The sequence below is a fragment of the Mesoplodon mirus genome (genome assembly GCF_964341445.2).
Source record: "Mesoplodon mirus genome assembly, chromosome: 13".
In the NCBI taxonomy this organism is placed as follows: domain Eukaryota; kingdom Metazoa; phylum Chordata; class Mammalia; order Artiodactyla; family Ziphiidae; genus Mesoplodon; species Mesoplodon mirus.
Genome location: NC_138989.1, coordinates 40,290,178 through 40,311,666, shown reverse-complemented (window position 1 = coordinate 40,311,666; position 21,489 = coordinate 40,290,178). Strand labels below are relative to the sequence as shown.

The 21,489-nt window shown below is 46.8% G+C and overlaps 1 protein-coding gene across 4 annotated transcripts in view; it reads right to left on the bottom strand.

Moving 5' to 3' along the window:
• The window catches only part of LAMA3 (laminin subunit alpha 3), a 241,599-nt gene that overhangs the window by 133,082 nt on the left and 87,028 nt on the right, over positions 1 to 21,489 (bottom strand). For 2 of the 4 annotated variants that reach the window (XM_082640134.1, XM_082640135.1), the window contains exons 12-17: positions 15,497 to 15,631; positions 5,013 to 5,059; positions 3,976 to 4,075; positions 3,236 to 3,288; positions 2,919 to 3,024; positions 2,073 to 2,172 (exon numbers count right to left, since the gene is read on the bottom strand). In XM_082640134.1, the coding sequence (XP_082496260.1) occupies positions 2,073 to 2,172; positions 2,919 to 3,024; positions 3,236 to 3,288; positions 3,976 to 4,075; positions 5,013 to 5,059; positions 15,497 to 15,631 (541 nt within the window). Of the gene's footprint in view, positions 1 to 2,072; positions 2,173 to 2,918; positions 3,025 to 3,235; positions 3,289 to 3,975; positions 4,076 to 5,012; positions 5,060 to 8,022; positions 11,363 to 15,496; positions 15,632 to 21,489 lie in introns of those variants that run through there. The other 2 variants (XM_082640137.1, XM_082640136.1) reach the window with 2 other exon arrangements.

The following is a 21,489-nucleotide window of genomic DNA, read 5'->3' as shown; positions in this document are numbered from 1 at the left end:
ATTAGCATAAAAGAATGTCTACAACAGTGAAAACTTGGAAACAAAATATATGTACAATTATGAAATAAAGAAATTATTAAATATTATATAACCATTAAATATTTTGAACACTACTTAATTACAATGGAAAATGTTCATGATATGTGAAAAAATTGATATAAATTATATGATAAAATACAATACTAATTTTTATTCATAGAAAAAGCCTAGAAAATATACAAAATATATTAAAAGGGGTTATCTCTGGGCAGCAGAATGAAGATTTGCCTTTTTACTTTTAGGTATTTATTAAAATTTTACAATGTAACACATATTACATTATCACAAAAACTATTTAGAAAATAAAGTGAATGTGAATGCTTTCTAAACTTGTAAGAAAAACTAAAAATACACAAATAATACCGTAAACAAACATTTGGAGGAATTTAGGACAAAAAGACGCAAGATTTATCTTGCATCTGGAAAAAGGTGCTGTGACATCCATGTTGTTGGTGTGCTATCCTTTTATGTCATTTATCATTTACTACTAAATCAAAGGGTAATCTAAATTCCATATATATATGTATTGACTGTAATGTCAATATTTTGGCCTCAGGGTGGGTAATTTATTCTGACGCATTATTTCAACCCCCAAATTAGCCAATCACCTACATAGCTGGAAGGAGAAAAAACTCATGCTGACTAAGTAGGGGGAAAGCTCACTTTACCAACAGGAAGGCGGGAAGAGATGGATGGAAAATGTTTCTGAGCCAATTTATGAAGTTCCTCTGGTCTATGGGGAACCTTGCTCGTCTGCAGGAAAACAACTACAGACGTGCCTTTCTTCACATACATTTTACTATGAGGCCCCTTTTACTGTCATTTAGAAACAATGGAAGAAAGCACAGCTGAGCTGCTCTGATCCTGAGAATTCAAATGTTGGAAACATCGAGGAAAAGGAGAGACGTGTCATTCTAAGTACTGGGTTGGCCAGAAAGTTCGTTTGGGTTTTTCTGTAAGATGTTACAGAAGAACATGAACGAACTTTTTGGCCAACCCAATACATATGGTTCACCTTGATTACATTAAAGATCTCTTTATTAACCTATTGACAATGCAGAAGTAGTGAAGGTACTTGAGATTTAGAAGTTGCATTTCACAAGAGTTTCAGTGTATGATTAAAAGTCAGAGGGCTGGGCTTCCCTGGTGGCGCAGTGGTTGAGAGTCCGCCTGCCGAAGCAGGGAACACAGGTTCGTGCCCCAGTTTGGGAAAATCCCACATGCTGCGGAGCAACTAAGCCTGTGCGCCACAACTACAGAGCCTGCGCTCTAGAGCCCACGAGCCACAACTACTGAATCCCCTGCTCCTAGAGCCCGTGCTCTGCAACAAGAGAAGCCACCGCAGTGAGAAGCCCGCGCACCGCAACGAAGACCCAACGTAGCCAAAAATAAATAAAATAAATTTTTTTTAAAAGTCAGAATATTAAAAATTTTCTTCCTTCCACTATTGGACAATTATGGATGGATCATGGTTTCATATAAATATAGAAACTGCTAAACAGGCAGGACAGAGGCAGCGTGCTCCATACCTGCTATAGCCCCTCTGGGACCTCAGCCTCCACTTGGCTCCCTTGCTCCTTCCGTTCATTTTGATTTGCTTCTGCATGAGATGAGGGACTTCCTCCCACTTCTAAAGTTGTCTTAACCCCCAGCCCCACAGTCACGGATCCCGTGGGAGAAGCAGGAGCTGCATCTGCTGGGCTCCTCCAGGCTGTGACTTCCCGTGGAGGTTCAGCTGTGGGAACCCACCTCATGCATCCAGCCTAAGTCTCACTCACCTGGCTTTTTGCACCTCTGGGAACTTTCCAGTGAGGCCACTCTGTGATCTACAAAGTGGAACCATTTTTAGGGCAACTTTACCTCCTGTTTTAATTGGCCTCACTGACAAGTGTCCAGATTGCAAACGACAGTACAGCTTCACTGGCCCTCTTACCTTGGGACCGCTTCTCTCTCCCCCAGAACTGTCGGCACAGACAGGACTCTGAGAGAGGCTTCACGACGTCAGTATGGAGGGGACCTCCGTGAAGACTCACCGCTGGCAGGTCTTCCCTATGATGTGCTCTCGGCACCGGCAGACTCCAGAGGGTCCGCTGCACACAGGGGTGACGGCTCCACCAATGTCACACTGACACCCTGAGAGTTGGGAAACAGCAGTGGTCACCCATCAAAGCATCTCCACGCTGGAGGCTTCCCCTCCCTCTACGAGAAGTGGAAATCAGGAAGCCCAGGGTTGCAGGGCTGCGCCTTCTTTCCCTTGCCACACCTTACATCTGGCAGGTGTTTGAAATACGTAGGAACCTCCCAAAGTAAGACAGCAAGTCCCCCCAAGAGTCCAGCTGAAAGTTGGAGGTGCACTTGTAGACCAGTTCCAACAATGTTGTCCCACGTAAGGCAACAGCAGCCCAGGAGCTAAACACGATTTCACAGCATATGGTGCTACTGCAAACAGTGGGTGCTAAGGAGAGGCTGCTTGAGAGATACCAGAGTAGCCTTGTGGGGCTCCTGCAACTTCATTATGTAACACAATATTATCACACAATATTATTGTGTGAGCTTTTTTAATATTTCAAAATTTATCTTTAAAATCTCTAAGTCTTGATGTTATTTACATCTCCCCTATGGCTCCCCCGCATCCCAATTATGATTTTTTATAATTAAACCAACAGTGTGCTGGTAGAAGAAAAGTGGAAGCAGCCCTGTTTGCAATTTATTTCTAGTTTTAAGGGAATGTTTGGTCAATTTCCCTGGACAGATCTTTTCAGTCCCATCCCATCAGAAAGCCTGCAAGAAGACAGTGAACTCAGAAGCAAGGTTACTCTGCCAGTCTTTGTCCATCTTTTGTCCTTTTGCCTTACTCAGGACCCCCTGGAAGGATTTACCTTGACACCCAAAGTAACTGCTCTTTTCCAAAGCAAAATATCCATCTTCGCATGTGTCACAGGAATCACCACCGACGTGGGACTTACAGTGACAGTCACCATCTAACTGCAGAACAATGAGAGGATGACAAAATTTGGTGAGATTACAGAATTTGCTAATCTTCAAGATTTCACACTGGCTCATTGTGTCATATGAAGCAGGGTAGCTGGGATCTGAAAACTTCCATGAAGATGGCACTAACACCCTCCTGCAGAAACCCCACAATTAACTGCTAGTATATTCTACCGGCATCCCAGGAAAAATAGGCCCACATTACCTGCCCGCACTCTCCAATTCCGCTCACGGTTCCCGCCACATGGCACTGGCATTCTGGGAAGATAAGAGAGCATCCTTGGACCAAGGTTACAAAAAGGGCTCTGGGAACAGGACACACCAGCAATACTACAATCACTTTCTAGCATGCTTCAGCAGAACTCCACTTTGCACCAGTCAGACCTAAAACTGAGTTGCTTTCTGGGGTCAGCAGAACCCAGCAGCCAGATCAACACCATCTACCTACAAGGAGTACCGGTTTGTTCATGAGCGCTCATAAAACGCAAAAGCTGCAACATCATGGGATTTTTAAATGATTCTTATGTCAAGGTCATTATCGATATGCTTCCATGAAAATATACCCTATTAAAAGATATTCACTCCACTTAGCTGTCTTAAGCTTGGTGTTTCCAAGTTCCTATACTGGCTTCAATCTAAGCATAAAATGAAAATACAATTAAACCGGGAAGTGTGGATTATAAAAACAAGGCAGAAAAACCATTTATCAAGCAGCTGCCTTCTCAAACATGATACATATGGAAACAGGATATAAATCCCTTGCTGAGATTTTGAAAATGACAGAAGTTCTGCCAAAAGTGGGGGAAAAAATCAAGACATTTATACAGAATTTCAAACAAACTGAACAGATTAACTCAGTAGCTGTTTTGTGAGTTTAGTCATTGAGGTAAAGAAAATCAAGAGGAAGTTACAATATAGTAAAATATTGTTCATAGGAGACCTCACCTGAACATCCACTGGGGTTTTCTTTGGCCAGATTCCAGTATAATGGTTGGCAGATGCTACACGTAGGACTTTCAACATGAAGCTTGCATCGGCAATGCCCCTTTAAAAGAAAATCAAACTAATGCTTGACATCTCAGAATTAAGAGGTTTCCAAACAAGTGTTCTGAACGAAGCTTGTCACAGAAATATATTTTGGTCACGAAATGTAAACTAAGTGTATCCAGGCGGAATAAAAGTACTAGGTTGATTTCAACAGTCTGCTAATTGATTTTGTTTTATTATTTATTTATTTGTTACACACATAAGCCACATACGTGGTTAAAGCAAAATTGGAAAATTCAGAAAAAGAAAAAGAATTTTAACGACTCATTTATAACACTGTCATCATTTGTTGATTCTGTTACAGCATGGACTATAAACCTTAACGGAAAATATCTGAATATTTAACATGCTGAGAGCTAGTAGAAAATTGTTTATCTGCAAGTGTGTCTATAACATGCCAGAGTCGCTGCCTTGCTTAAACATCGTGAAGCCCCATAGTGAAAAGGCAAAATGTCTCTCCCCTTTCCCTCCAGGGCCTGGAGTTCCAGCTTCTCCAAGCTCTGAGGCCAAGAAGACATAATTTCTAAAGTGCTTAGAAAATGAATCAGAATGCCATGGTATTGTGCTTGGAGTAACAGCAAATAAATTGCAATTACTTTGTACACAGCTTAATTAAATGTGTACTGGCCTCTGATTTCCTTAATTTTAATTATGTATGGCAGGCTTATGTGCAGGTTTCCAGGGTGGCAACGCCCTCAGAGTAACGCTAGGACTCTACAATTCAAAGTTTAAATAAACCGTATTCTTTTGTTTTGGGCAGAAAATCACAATATCACATATGCACTTTGAAAAAGAGCAATGGTCTCTTCAAGCTATTTGGCCTCAGGTCTTACTTTAATTTACTTTTAATTTCAGGAAGCTCCCAAAGGTGTCGGTCTCAAATAAGTATCAGAACAATAGTTAGAATCGCAACCCTTTTACAATCCTCTACTTACCAAACTGGAGTCCAGGGTTCCGGCTGGGTCACAGACACTGCTGGAGCCTGTATATGATTTAGAAGTGGTGTAAATGTCTGGGGTTTTAATGTTTGTTTGTCCCTTTGTTTTGATGTTTTGAGGGGTTTTTTTGTTTTGTTTTGGTTTTGGTTTTTAAGTTTTACTTGTTTTTAAAACTGGTGCATCTACATTTGTATTTTTTGATAGATGGGTGGCAAGGACTTTGCATGTAATTCAGAAAAAGACACCTTGAACAATCTTCATGGTCCTTAATCCCCAAATCACCCCTTTGGCCACTGAACAACTCTCTTCCCTGCCTACTACTAAAAGTTCACTTCCAACTGATAACAAAGGCGACTGGGTAAAGGAGTCTAGAATTTTGAACATCGTTAGGGTTATCCAGAAGAGGGCAGTATTGTACCAAGAGATTTTTTAATTGTCCAATTAGATGTCACAGAATTTGTAAGAATATTTTTTAGTTACTCAAGACAATTCTTTAACTATCACAGCCCCCTTGTCCTCCACTTGTATTAAAATGATTTCTAAAATTAATTAATTTGCTTTCTTGCCTTAGTCAATATAGTATTATAAACCCAATGTAATAATCTCTTTTCAACAAGTTAGGGTCTTGCAGTGTCTCAGCATTACTATCACACTGCATTAAAAATGAAGAGGGAACTCCTTGGTGGTCCAGTGGTTAGGACTTGGCACTGTCACTGCCGAGGGCCTGGGCTCAATCCCTGGTCGGGGAACTAATATCCCACAAGCTGTGAGGCCAAAAAAATAAATAAATAAATAATAAAAATGAAGAGACTTTGGGTAAGCCTGCTCTGAGCCTTTTTCAAATAATTTAAATAAACCCATAATATGATCTTGTTTTCTTACATGTTGCTCCCTAGACTTTTTGCCTTTATTGTCTCCTCTCTTTGTTTCAACTTCCCCCTTGATGATATTCTGTCTCTTCCATTTTTTTTTTACAAATTTATTTATTTATTTTTGGCTGAGTTAGGTCTTCGTTCCTGCAGGTGGGCTTTCTCTAGTTGCAGCAAGTGGGGTCTACTCTTCGTTGCGGTGTGCGGGCTTCTCACTGCGGTGGCTTCTTGTTGCGGAGCACGGGCTCTAGGCGTGCGGGTTTCAGTAGTTGTGGCTCACAGGCTCTAGAGCGCAGGCTCAGCAGTTGTGGCGCACGGGCTTAGTTGCTCCGTGGCATGTGGGATCTTCCCTGACCAGGGCTCGAACCCCTGTCCCCTGCATCAGCAGGCAGATTCTTAACCACTGCGCCACCAGGGAAGCCCTCTGTCTCTTCCTTTTTTGATGCTCCTGAATTCTTCTGTAACAAGCCAACACAACCTTCCAGCTCCTTGTTGCTTTCCAACCTGGCCCCGCCCAGCCCTTGGCTCCTCCCCAAGCTGCCCAGCAGCCCATCCAGCTCCAGGGAACTTGTCCTGGCTGACCAGCCCCTCTGCCCACTGCTCAGCACTTCCTTCCACTCCTGACCCCGGGGAGGTGAGGACACCCAGCATGGGACAGCCTCCCTCTCCAGGGACCTCCAGGCCTTCTCCAAAGTGAGCAGTCCCCTCTGACTGCTGGCTACTGTTGCCACCGGCAAGAAAGCCTGGTCTCTTGAGGATTCTGGTCAGCGAGGTTCTGGGGAATCAAGTTGGAGCTGCAGCCCTGTCTTCAGATGGTCCCGCGTGCCAGGCTCCAAGCGCCATCAGGAGCAGGAAGGGGTGTGAGAAAACCAGTCTCCTGACGCAAAGTCTGGGTCAGCCTTTCACAAACACCCGCTTCTCAACAGAGAAAGGGTCTCTGAAAGCAGCAGTCAGGAGCTACTTGCCACTGGGGGCTGCACACTCCAGGGGCACAAGGAGATTCCTGGGCATCTTTTTTTTTTTTTTTTTGCGGTACACGGGCCTCTCACTGTTGTGGCCTCTCCCATTGCAGAGCACAGGCTCCGGACGTGCAGGCTCAGCGGCCATGGCTCACGGGCCTAGCTGTTCCGCAGCATGTGGGATCTTCCCGGACCGGGGAAGAACCCACGGGGCACGAACCCACGTCCCCTGCATCGGCAGGCGGACTCTCAACCACTGTGCCACCAGGGAAGCCCATCCTGGGCATCTTTGGTCTGTGCCCTGAGTCACCGGGCCTGGCACACTCTCATCTCTCGTCTCATTGCAGGCATGAGGACCGACCCAGGACAGTGTTTCAATCCTTGGCTCACTCTTTCCAAACTGAATGGACTCTGGTCCACCCCACTCCCCGGCCCCTCACACCTGGGCTGATGTGGGATGACACCATCCCCCAGGAGGCCGGTAGCAGGCAAGAGAGGGGAGCAGAACCCCAGCAAATCCCTGCTCTGCCTGTCTGCAGGGGGACCTGTTAGAACACCTGCAGGAAATTACGGAACAGACATATCAGTGCCGCCACCCAGGACCAGAGAGAAGCCACTTTGCCTTGGGAAGGGGGACAAGATTGCTCAGCTTAGCTAAAAGGGGTCACCTCTGCCACACTGCTACACAGAGAATTTACTTGCAAATCAAGAAACACAAATTTATGGGGACTTCCCTGGTGGCGCAGTGGTTAAGCCTCCACGCTCCCAGTGCAGGGGGCCAGGGTTAGACCTCTGGTCAGGGAACTAGATCCCACATGCATGCCACAACTAAGAGTTCATATGCCACAACTAAGGAGCCCGCGAGCCACAACTAAGACCCAGTGCAACCAAATAAATATTAAAAAAAAAAAGAAAAAGAAAAGAAGAAACACAAATTTATAGCACATGAAATAACTTTTAAAATTTTAGGAATAAGTCATTTTTAGATTTCTTTTAAGATGTATAACTGGTATACCCGTTTTCAATGGACTCAAATTGGGGAGGAACCAGGCAGATTAGGGTCAAAAGTGTAGCAGTGACCAGTGGTGGGTCTACAGGGGTCTGCAGGCTTCTTTGGGATGCTGCCCACACATACTTTAGAGAGGAACCCGCCCTCCGGCATTCTGATGTCTTCCCTACCTTGGCAGTGGGGGAAATCAGAGGCGTCTGGGAGACACCTGTCACACCATTGTCCTGTGATCCCCAGCTGACACTCGCACTGTCCAGTCACTGGGCTGCACAGCGTCTGGTAGGAGCCAAGGGCTGAACACTGGCAGGCTGGATGAAAAGACCTCAGTAAGACCCAGGGCAGGGGGGCACAGGACCCGGATAAGAGTATGGAGGCGGGGCCAGAAAGACCCAAATGCAAGTTCCAGCTCCACCTCTTATCAGACATGGAACTTGAAACAAGTCGCTCAATTGCTCTAAGCCTCAGTTTCCCCTTTCTTAAATGGGAATAATATTAGCATCTACTTGACAAGATTGTTGCCAGGATTAGATAAAGAGCTGGGTCCAATGCCTGTCTCATACTGAGCAATCAATAAATGCTGTTTTTTGTCTGTTGTTAATTTCGTACTGACCAAGACTGGCTGGTTGTGGATGAGGATTTGGGGGATGCTTCTTGCACTCAGTAACGGTGCTCATCAGAGGAAGACGCAGGGAACAGCTGATTGGGGATGTGAGTCAATGGAGAGGCCACATTAATTCTACATCCCACTGGGGATCAAATGCAAACCATTCCAGCCCAGATTGGCCTACACTGATCCCCTCCTTTTTCCCCTCTCCTCATACTTAGTTTCTCAAGGTGAGGTGTAACTGAATAATCACGAAAAAAGTGATGCAGGCAGGGTTGGGAATGGACAGGAAAAGCATCCCAGGTTCCCTTCTTCCCCCTCAAGCAGGTGACTAAACACGCGTGGATGGAGAGAAGAGATTCTGGACATTCCCCTCTCTGCTCCTTCCTACTGGGTCAGGTTCCTACCGGTCCCTGCAGCTAACCTCCCACAAGGTGGCAGTTACTCAGCTTCACTCAGCACTCACTCTGCGAGGACCAGCTTCTGGGGAAGAGGAGAGCGGTGGAAACGGCCCACTATTTCCTGAGCTGGAGGGTTTCACACCTTAAGAACTGGAAGGGACTGGAGAGATTATCTCGTTGAATTCCAGGGTTACATAGTGAAGTTCAGAAGTTCAGTGACATGTCTGTCCAAGGTCACCGAATGAGCCTGTAGCAAAGGGCTTCAGTCTCCGGGGCAGACGCATCCAGAGTCAAGTAACAGCTCTGCCACTGAACAGCTGTGTGATCACGGGCACGTTGCTTAGCCTCTCCAAGCCTCAGGTTCCTCTTCTAGAAACGAGCTGATGACAGTACCCACCCCATGAGGTCACTAGAGAATCAGCAGCCACAGACAAGAAGGGCGGCGTGCGCAGCGCTTGCTCAGGGAGCATTCACTCCTGCTAACATTACTAACGTGACCATCCGAGTCCCCCAGTGCTCGGGATGTGCTCTGTACACCATCCCATGATGCATTAATGGGAACCAGTGGATTAGTGTTCCTGACTTCCAAATTTATATTCGGTGTATGCAGTAAAACAAAACAAAACAAAACAAAAAAAACCCCACTTAACTATATATATATATACACACACACGACCTTGTTTGCGAGGTTTCAAAATTTCCACACTTGCTGAGTGAGGCCTTGGGAAAGAAAAGATGAGATAAAGTGCCAGTTCCAGTGATTTCTTTACAGGCATCCTTAGGATCTGTAAAGGTCCACATCGTTAAGCCTTGAAGCACAGAGCTCCCACAGGGACGAGACCATGCCATTTTCATTCTCTTTGACAGCACTCGGCCCAGGCCCGTAAGCGGTGAGTTACCCTGATAGCGCTTTTCTGTGATAACAGTGGTAGCGTTTACCCAAGTTGTCACTAGAATCACCAAATAAACTCACTGCTGGAAGGGAATTTGGCTCGTTTTCTCATTTACAAGTTACCTGGGACTTCAACGGGCTATGTGACTTGTTCTGAGAGGCCCAGTTAGGAAGTGGCAGGCCTAGGAGCATTTACCATCCTTCCACCCTCCTATTTTACATGTATCCATCCAGCAGACCTTGACTGAAGCCCTATTGTGTTCTACGGCCCCATGACCAGGTGTCAGGGTGGAGGCAAATATGAGAAACACACACTCCCTGACCACATCGAGCTAGAACTCCAGGAGAGGGGCTAGAGCATGACTGACATGGTGCCGAGAAACTAAACATAAGACAGAGGAAGAAACGGGCCGAGTGCCACTCAACCAGCTCTTGGCAGGCAGCAGGACAAGGACTCAGCTCTTCTGCCGTCTAGGTCAGCATTCCTTCATGGCCCCATGTTCCCCGCAGGCCTGTCTGCAGAGATCAAGTCCCTCCCCAGGGTCAGATTACTGAGGAAACGTTCTTGGGCTTTGTGATGGTTAATGTTTTCATGTCAGCTAGGCTATAGGGCTCAGATGTTTGCACAACACCAGTCTAGATGGTGCTGTAAAGGCGTTTTGTTAGACGTGACAAACATTTAAATCAGCTGACCTTGAGTAAAGCAGGTTACTCTCCACGAAGTGGGTGGGCCTCATCCCATCAGTTGCAGACATGAACGAGAAAAGCGGGAGGTCCCAGAGGAAGAAGAAATTCCACCTCCAGAAGGCCTGTGGGCTCCAGCTGCGGCATCAGCTCCTTCCTAGTCTCCAGCCTGCTGCCCTGCAGACTTTAGCCTTGTCAGCCCCCACAATCTGGGAGCTGAGTCCTTAAAATAAATCTATCTATCTATCCCCACATCTATCTATATATACAGACACATATCCTGTGGGTTCTGTTCCTCTGGAGAACCCTAACACAGGTTCTTTCTGCTATTCTTCCTTTAAGGAAAGTGAAGGCAGAGAGGACCCACTCGTGCAGGCAGTCAGGGTAGCAGCAGCAGGATCCTGGAGCACAGAGGTGGCAGCTCCAGCCAGCATCACGTGGGTGACACCGACCCTGACTCCCAGGGCCAAAGGGGTTGTCCAGGCAGCCTCAGGAGACGCAGTTACACCCCAGAAGTGAAAACAAAGATGCAGCCTTAAACGCAGGTACGTTATTTTAAGTCCTGAATTCCTCAATCTGGCATCACACTTCGCATTTCAATCCAACTATCAGCGAAAGTTGCCAGATCCCAAACCCGAACCCCAACGTTGGCAGCCTTTTCTCACTCTTGGAAATACTACACGTCTTTGTGAATGTTTTAATTCTGCTCTTTGTTCTGAGCCAGGTCCTTCGGAGTTTCTGGAGTATTTTCTTCTCGTCTGCTCCTCACTGTGCTTTTGCTTTAAGACACTTTTATTCCCAAAGAGTATTAAAGAAAAAAAAAGATAATAAAGGTCCAGGGAATCAGGGAGCTGGTCTGCTGTGCTCCCCCCAAATCTCCCAGCATCAAGCACAGTCCTGGTCCCTAGTACACGCCAAACAGATGTCTGTTACATGAAGGGATAAGAGCTGTTGGAATGCTCTTCCACGTCCAGCCCTGTAGTTCTACTGATGTGCATTCTCTCCTTGACTCTTGCAGCGCTGCTGTGAGAGGCACTGCTCTGAGGGAGGCCAGCTTCTTCCCCTGCAGGGAATAAGCTCACAGAGTGAGGTGACAGTACGAGACAACACAGAAATGGCAAGGGACACAGAACTCCTTACTGTTTCAGGGGTGCTCTCGTCGCGCGTGACTTTAGAGCTTTTCCTTCTGTTGGAAAAGCAGGCTGGTGCCTTCTTTGGCGCTCTTGACTCAGAGCCGCAAAACCAACATTTCAGTTCCACAGTACTTAGCACCCTCCACTTCTCTGGCTAACTGGGCTGAGAGCAGATCAGATCTACAGAAAATCCCAAGGCTTCTTGCAATCACCTCAATGTTCTCCTAGATACACGTTGAATTACAAAGCCAAGGGCCAGTTCAAAGCAAAATTGCACAGAACTTGGCCCAGACCTATGGATTTTGTTTTCCCCCTTGGAAAGGCCGGGAGGGCTCTCCCGGGAGCATCTCAGGTCAGAAACGTTCCCCTGCGGTGCCTTCTGCCATCTGCCGGTGCATTTGGCTTCTTCCTGGGGCCAGTTTGTCGGATTCATGAGAATATGCTGACACTCAGAAGGAGGTTAATCTTGCACTGGCAACATATGTTGCCAGGACTTTTTTAAGGAAAGGTCTGCAACTACAACCCAAGGACTAGAGCAAACTCCAATGGGGACAGTTCGGGCCCTGGGCCACTGCGGTTTGGGGACAGCTGCACTTTGAGTGCCTTCAGTGCCAAGTCATGGGAGGACCGCTGTCTCCACACTCCCACCCTCCTGGCCTCTGTTCTAAGTGCTGACTAGTTGCGACTAAGCAAACTGCACCAGAAGAAAAAGGGGGGAGGAGGAAGGAAAGAAGAGGAAGTGAAAGATGAAGGACAGGAAGGCAGGAATGACGATGGACAGGACGGAGAGGAGGAAAAGGAACAGCAAACCCCCAAAGGACCAAGTTCCCAGAGAGTCGTGGTGTGTTTTGTGGTTGCACATAAAGAGCTGAGTCAGACGTCAACACAAACGTAAAACTGAAATACACAGAGACAATTCTCTATGTGGCCTCACATCTACGATTTGACTTTCAGCTACAAGAAAGAAAACTGCAGGGCACCTGAGTGAGTCAAAAATAAACTGAGGGCTTCCCTGGTGGCGCAGTGGTTGAGAGTCCGCCTGCCGATGCAGGGGACACGGGTTCGTGCCCCAATCCGGGAAGATCCTACATGCTGCACAGCGGCTGGGCCCGTGAGCCATGGCCTCTGAGCCTGCACGTCCGGAAGCCTGTGCTCCACAACGGGAGAGGCCACAACAGTGAGAGGCCCGCGTACCAACAAAAAAAAAAAAAAAAAAAAACTGAGAAGGAGATGGCCTTGTGCTTAAAGTCTGGAGTAAATTAAGTTAATGCAAAACATAAACGCTGGACTGCAGTTGGCAAGCGCAAATGAGAAGGGTTTTAGACTGCTTTTTAAGAAGACTTTTTAAATTTTTAAAGCAATATAGAACAAAGCCACACAAACATTTTTTGGCTAGAATATACCAGACCATCTGATGTAGCATTTGGGGCCACACTGGTTTGATTCTAAAACTCCATGGGCCAAGCAATCAACTTCATCTAAGAAAGATCACAAAACACTGGGTCAGACCTTGATGCTAGACCAGATTCAGATTTCAGCATGTCTGGGCTTCAGCCACTGGCTTCAACGCTGCCCCCGAGGAAAAAATTTTAAAGATCACAAAAGCTGTTAGAAAAAGCAAGCACTAGAGAAGGGAGACCATCGCTGACAGAATGTAGGAGCATCCAAAACGCTTCCAGAGCCTAATGGTTCAAACCTGGAAGAACAAACTTTAGGGCACACCTCTACACCCCACCAGGAAGGAGGCTGACCTGAACCTTCTCCTTCTGCTTTTGTCCGACAGACCTCGTCTTCACTACTCTTAACCTTGCCTGCTCCCCACAGAGGTCCCTCTAGACTTGGCCCCTAGTGGACCCTGAAGTGGAAGGCCTCCATCCCGTCTCCCTCCTGATAGTTCTTCTTCATTTGGTCAGTGAGAGATTCAGTGCCTCCAGCTTGAAACAGAAAGGTAAGCACCCCCAACTCGTGCTCCAAAACTTCATTATTTGGGACGTCTTTCAACAGAAACAATATATGTACAAGGACAAGGTGACCACACCAGGCCGTAGCGCCAGCTCAGCACTGAATCTGCCTCTAGAATGATTCATAAAACTCCAACATAGGGGCTTCCCTAGTGGCGCAGTGGTTGAGAGTCCGCCTGCCGATGCAGGGGACACGGGTTCCTGCCCCGGTCCGGGAAGATCCCACAGGCCGCGGAGCGGCTGGGCCCGTGAGCCATGGCCGCTGAGCCCGCGCGTCCGGAGCCTGTGCTCCGCAATGGGAGAGGCCACAGCAGTGAGAGGCCCGCGTACCGCAAAAGAGAAAAAAAAAAACCTCCAACATAAGCATCACCTGTACTGAGGTTTCCACAGGAAATGTGCTGGGCATTCCAAATTCTAATACTGAACTTCTCTGGTTGAAGTCAAGGCAGGGAAACAAAAGATACCCCTTCCTTTCCTTACCCTTCCACCTGCCAGGTGACCTAAATCTCTGGGCAGGGACTGCCGAGAGCTTCTGTGGCCCAAGAGGCAAAGGCTGGGAAGTGGGGCAGAGGACAGAGGTCCAGGACGTGTCAGGGGATCAGGAGGAAAAAGAAGGGCTTGGGATACGGCACACAGGCACCTATGCAGACAGGGAGATCAACCAGGATTGAGGCTACAGGCTCTTAAAATGATGTAGAGGGAAGGCAGAGAAAGGAGGGTTAAAGGAACAGCAGCTACCGTACAGGTGAGTGCTTCCCGGGCTCTGAGAATTTTACACATCAGTACACACGTAACCCACACGACATGTCACAGGGCGGGCACTATTACCAGGAAACTGAGGAACAGTGGGGGTAAGAACTTGCCCAGGTTGATAGCTACTGTGAACCTTGTTCTTTGCCACTTTGTCTCCTGCGTCGGGGAGGGACCTTCCTGCTCCTGCCCCACTCTCCCAGCTCCTTAGCGTGGCCGCCCTCATGGGTGACATGCCTCCGTACCGATGCTACCCTCCTCCTGTGCTCAGAAGCTGGAAGCTAGAAACAGCACTTCCCAGATTCTCCTGGAGCTGGGCTCTGGGTGCCAATCGGGTTTTGCAAATAACTACTTGAATAAGATTAGAAAGGCTGAGCATTTCTGCTGCTGTGCCCTGGCTGGCTCCCTGGGGGCCTTGGATGGCCGTGGAGGCAGAAAGACCGCAGTCCCCCTGTCCCTGAGCTGCATGGCAGGAGTCTAGGCTTGACACCAGGAGCCTCCTTGGAAGCCCAGCCTGGAGGCTAACTGAGTCGGTCAGCACCTAATAACCCACAGCAAGTCCCTGCTGGGTTTAGTTCCGGCCCTGAGCCCTGACAGATCACCTTCCCTTCTTCTCTCCCCTCATTTTCCCTACGACATTAGCCACCGAGGAGAACAATGGCAGGCAATGGGAAGGAGGCGGAGAAGGAGAAGGGGGGCAAATTCATTCATTCATTTGCCGGTCGCCCAACATGTACCGCACACCCATCATGGCCCATCATGCTCTAGGGACTGGGCCAGACTCCTCCCCTTCCCCTCCAGCGCCTTCAGTGACTCTTACTAGGATGGGGGACTAAGAGGCCAACCAAGTCTGTGGCTTTGTGTGTGCCGTTCCCTCTGCCGGAACACCCTGCTCCCTGCCCTTGTCTCCTTGGCAGTTTCCTCAACACGATCCAGGTACCACTTCCTGCCCAGAGCCTGGATTTGTACCCAGGTGCTGACTCCAGAGCCCATGGGCTTGACCACCTGGGAGGAGGAAGAGTAAGGCTGAAAAGGCAAAGGAGGGGAGGTAACATGGCCTGGCCCTGAGGACAGTCAAGTGTAACATACATATATAGACCAGGGGCTCATTTATTAAACAATAGGCCACACAGCTCTGCCCAAAGGAGCCTCTGCATCTCCTCAGGGGGAAACTTACCTCGGGGGACTGATGATCACTACGAACGTGTGGCCCACTTACCTTGGCAAACAGGGAAGGAGTAGAAACCCCAGCGGCAGGCATCGCACCGAGGGCCCCCCACCCCGGGGCGGCACAGACACCGCCCGTGGGCATCACATATCTCGGGGAGCACTCCTGCCGGGTTACAGTCACAGCCTGCGAAGGGAAGAGGTTTTCAGAGGGGTCTCCATCCTCCATCCCCTCACCCACAGATTCTGAGTAATCTGTGGTTTACATACATTCCTAACCCAGAAGACTGCATCTTAAGGGGAGTAAAACATCTCTCCTGGCAAGATCAGAGATACCATTCAGAAACATCCAGGGCAGGCACTGGTTTGCAAAGTACCTACAATCTTCTAGCATCTACCCCCGTGGGAACAATTTTTTTTCCCCAAACTGAGCCTTGTTTAGTAAAACTTCAACTTCATAGATTCCCATCGAATGACAATCTTGAATTAAACATATTCCTACTTCCATTTTTCAGAAGCAAAGAGATGAACATACATTTAGCCCTAATAAGTGCCAGATGTGGCTTTGGGGGACCTCACTCGGCTTGTCTCAATCCTCCAGGCATGAGCCCTTCCCAGCAGGCAGGCTGCTTCCAGTCCTACCTCAGCACCTCTGCTCTGGCCGGCAGGTAACACCCCTCCCCTGGTTCCCTCTCAACCTTCAGGTCTCGGTCAGGAAGGCCTTCCCCACCCAGTCTGTACCAGCAGCTCCCCCTTCCCTCTCCCACTCTCTATTTAGCTGTGTTTGTCTTTCACACTTTAATTATTGAAATCACTTATTGGCCTCATGACTGACTTTGACCAGTGGAATGAGAGGAAAGTGCTGTTGTGGGATTTCAGAGCCCAGGTCACAACAGGCTTTGTGGTTTCCATTCTCACGGTCTGGGAACCCTGAGACCGCCAGGGAGGTACCCTGTCTGACCTCATCGAGGATAAAAGGCCACATGGAGAGAGACACCGAGCCCCAGCAGATCCTCCAGCAAGTCCAGCAGAAAGACTGCCCAGCCAAGCCACAGGACTGCGAGAAATAACCCTTATTGTTTTAAGTCACTAAATTTTGGGGTGATTTATTACATAGCAATAGAAGAAGGAAACACCTATCAAACTGAAAACTTAGGGAGAGTTCACCTCAGGACTCCCACTGCCATGTACAGTATGTCTCAATCAATAAATATTTCCCAAGAAGACAGGGCTCTTGCTTGACTTTATTATGGATGGATTAAATAATGAAGTCAAGCAAAAGCCCTGCAAGATAGGCAAGCATTTTATAGTTGAGGAAAAAGATGCTCAGAAAGATTTTTTTTAAATAGATCTTTATTGGAGTATAAGTGCTTCACAATGCTGTGTTAGTTTCTGCTGTACAACAAAGTGAATCAGCCATATGTATACATATGTCCGCATATCCCCTCCTTCTTGAGCCTCCCTCCCACACTCCCTGTCCGACCCCTCTAGGTCGTCGCAAAGCACCAAGATGATCTCCCTGTGCTATGCAGCCGCTTCCCACTAGCTATTTTACATTCGGTAGTGTATATATGTCTATGCTACTCTCACTTCGCCCCAGCTTCCCCCTCTCCCCACCCTGTGTCCTCAAGTCCATTCTCTATGGCTACATCTTTATTCCTGCCCTGCCACTAGGTTCATCAGTACCACTTTTTTTTTTTTTTTTAGATTCCATATATGTGTGTTAGCATACGGTATTTGTTTTTCTCTTTCTGACTTACTTCACTCTGTATGACAGACTCTAGGTCCATCCACCTCACTACAAATAACTCAATTTCATTTATTTTTATGCCTGAGTAATATTCCATTGTATATATGTGCCACATCTTCTTTCTCCATTCATGTGTCGATGGACATTTAGGTTGCTAGAAAGGTTAATTAAGTTGCCCAAGGTCACAAAGCCAGAGGAGCTAAGTAGGGCTCTGAACCCAGGTCTGTCTGATTCTAAAGCCCATGCCCTTTCTATGATGCCAAGAATACAAGCTGATAACTGATTTTAAAAGCTGTGTTCAAGGTATATTCCAGATTAGTGTATGTATTCAAACCATTCTCATATTTAAAAATCTACATTTCTATCAAGAACATTAGCATCAGTGGGAAGCAGCTGTGTAGCACAGGGAGATCAGCTTGGTGCTTTGTGTCCACCTAGAGGGGTGGGATACGGAGGGTGAGAGGGAGACTCAAGAGGGATGGGATATGGGGATATATGTATGCATATAGCTGACTCACTCTGTTGTACAGCAGAAACTAACACAACATTGTAAAGCAATTATACTTAATAAAGATTTTTTAAAAACCAAGAACACTAGCATCTAAACCTGCAACATGGTCCCTTGAGGAAGATCCTGAAAGACTCAAAGATTTGACTGGGTTCCCCCTACTTCTCATGAAAGGGAAGTCTCATGCATTTCAGAAAGGTTTTCTACAAGGGTTAGAATAATAGATAATCTGAAAAGTTAGCTAAATCCCACTCCTTCCCTTTGCCCTTTTTCAGGTAAAAGGTTAGTAACAAAGTTGTGGAATTACTTTTTTACAATAATTAAGAAAAAAAAGATGAGGGTAAATCAGAGCAACTTTACAGTCTTTGCATAATCTCTAACTTGTTTATACTTCAACAGTCACCTAACTTGACAAGAAGGGCACTGGATGTGTCCAAGGGCATGTTCATCACAAGAGAAGCCTTGGAACCCAGGCTGGCATGAGCACCGCCCTGACTGTCCATCACAGCAGCTGTCCATCACAGCTGCCATACAAGGTCCCAATGCCAGGGCCCCACAGGCTGAGAACACCGCAGGGAAATGCAAAGGTTTACTGTCAACTACAGTCTTGGCATTAGACCAGGCATTGGAATTCAGTAAGAAACTTGAACTTTACAATGGCATTGAAGTCCAAGGAATCCGGGTTTACAACCACTTGTAAACAGAAAGGAAGCATCTAGTGCCTATGCATTTCTAAATTTCTGTTTCTGAAATTCACTTTTTAACTTAGGCATGGTTTTCATAGTGTAGTGGTTACCACGTTCACCTGACACTTAACTTATCTGGCAAATACTCCTACACGGTGCAGGAGCCAGAAACCGTTGAGGTCCCTCACTTCTCCCCCACCCTCACCTCCCACGCCTCCTCACCAGGCCGTAGTGCTTATATCTCAGGAAAGCGCCCGCAATCCTCCTCTCCTTCCAGACTTCCAGAGCCTTCCTCCAGGACCTCATCCTCGTTTGCCTGGATTATTTCAAGAGCCTCCTGACAAGGCTGTCTGCTTCCTGTCTTCTTCCAACCCACTCTCCACCCTGGTGTCAGGAGTGATCTTTCTAGAAGGCCAATCTTTGCATATCAGTTTCCAGATTAACCCCTCAACGGTGACCCAATGCCTTCAGTACACAATCCAAAGTCCTCGACATGTGTGACACAGCAGACCCTTCAAAATCTTCAGGCTGCCAGAGCCCATGCAGCACCTCTAGGCAAACTAGAAAAAGGTGTCTCTTCCTCAAGGTGCTTTCCTGTCACTTGCTGTAAAATCGTCACCATATATATACAGATCTGCCACATCCTCAATGCCCCCTCCTCCTGGTCCCAGGAAGCCCTTCTAGAACCTCTGCCTTTTCCCTTCCTCCTTTCCTTCCCTCCTCCTTCCACTGTTCCTTCCGTCCTTCCTTCTCTCCTTCCCACCTGCCTTCCTGCCTTCCCTCCCTCCCTTTGTAAGGAGCTGTAAAGATGCCCCTTGTGTTTGCCCCCATGGCTCCGTGTTCTTGCCCTGTCATAGCATCAACTCCTGCTGTTCTAACTGCTTGTCTGTGTGTCTCCCACAGGCCTGGGGTCTTCCAGGGAGCAGGGACCATGAGAGGCAGCTGCCTTGGTCATGCCTAGTATAGAGGAGGCACTTAATAGGAGTTTAATGAATGAAGAATATGCTAAATATTCAAGATGACAATTCTCTTGGGTAAACACCATTCCTTGAATTTTATTTTATTGGCACAGAGCTGCCAAACCGAGATATCAGAATTCACCTGTTCATCTCTAAGCTGTATCTGGTTTGTCTCCATGCCAACAATGAATGCCCCACCCTGCCAGGCAGGTGAAATGCCCAGCCTGGGGACAGGCAGCAGGAAGGCATGCCCTAGTGGCGGTCGCCCCATCTCTCAGAGTTCTCATCATTAGCACGTGCCTCGGCCCCGATCACACTGACGCAACACTTCGGCAATGGCAAGTAGCTCCTTACAAAGTGATGGGGGAATCAAAACCTTTTCATGGTATTTGTCAAGAAACCTCTGGGCAGCCATGTCTTCAGGCCAAATGGGCTGCTTTACAAAATCATCCCAAGACTGTATCAATCTCCTAAGGTAAGCACCTGGAGTTTTCCTGCAGCTGTTGATTTTGCTTGTCACCGCTCTTTGATTGAACTTGGAGGAATAAAACTGTTCCCATGCCCAGAGGCCAGTGTCCCTCTAGAGTGAATGTTTTGTGTATCCTGTCATTTTCAAAAAGAGCCCTTGAAGATGTGTCTACTAAACACTGACTTCCTAACAATAAATATTAAGTGGTTATAAATGATCACTTGGACCCAGAAAATCCAAATAATATCCAGTCATGAAATATAACAAAAAATCTAAAAACATTCTGATCTGCAAAATTGTTCTGTCCTTTTGCTTCACATCCCCTTTGGTTCAAGTGTCTGGAATTGAGCCTATGGATTTTCTAAACCAGTAGTTCTCAATTGGGGCTGCACACTGGAATCTCCTGGTAAAATATCATTGCCTAGCTGTGGAATCCCACACTCAGAGATGCTGATATAATCCCAGGATCTATAAACTATGGCCTGAGGGCCAGATCCATCTCTGTTTTAGTAAACAAAGTTTTACTGGAACACAGCCAAGCTCATTCATTTATTATACATACTGTCTATGATTCTTTTCATGTTACAACAGCAGATTTGAGTACTCGCAACTTTGCCTACAAAGATGAAAATATTTACTATCTTTATCTTTACAGGAAAGTCTGCCAACCACTGAACAGGAATTTCTACTAACTAGAGCAGTTGTTCTTAACAAGAGACATATAACAGAATCATCTGGAAAACCTGTGCAAAATACCAGCCTAAACTTCACCCTCGAAATCTAGATTTAAGATCTGGGGGTGATATATGCCATCTACAAGAGACCCACTTCAGACCTAGGGACACATACAGACTGAAAGTGAGAGGATGGAAAAAGATATTCCATGCAAATGGAAATCAAAAGAAAGCTGGAGTAGCAATTCTCATATCAGACAAAATAGACTTTAAAATAAAGACTATTATAAGAGAAAAAGAAGGCCACTACATAATGATCAAGGGATCAATCCAAGAAGAAGATATAACAATTGTAAATATTTAGGTACCCAACATAGGAGCACCTCAATACATAAGACAAACGCTAACAGCCATAATAGGGGAAATCGACTTTAATACCCCACTTTCACAAATGGACAGATCATCCAAAATGAAATAAATAAGGAAACACAAGCTTAAAATGACACATTAGACAAGATGGATTTAATTGCTATTTATAGGACATTCCATCCAAAACCAACAGAATAGGGCTCCCTGGTGGCACAGTGGTTAAGAATCTGCCTGCAAATGCAGGGGACATGGGTTCGAGCCCTGGTCCGGGAAGATCCCACATGCCACAGAGCAACTAAGCCCACGTGCCACAACTACTGAGTCTGCACTCTAGAGCCCGTGAGCCACAACTACTGAGCCCACGGGCCACAACTACTGAAGCCTGTGTGCTCTAGGGCCCATGTGCCACAACTACTGAGCCCACGTGCTGCAACTACTGAAGCCCAAGTGCCTAGAGCCCATTCTCCACAACAAGAGAAGCCACCGCAATGAGAAGCCCACGCACCACAATGAAGAGGAGACCCCACTCGCTGAAACTAGAGAAAGCCCGCATGCAGCAACAAAGACCCAACGCAGCCAAAAATAAATAAAATAAATAAATTTATAAACAAAAACAAAACAAAACAACAG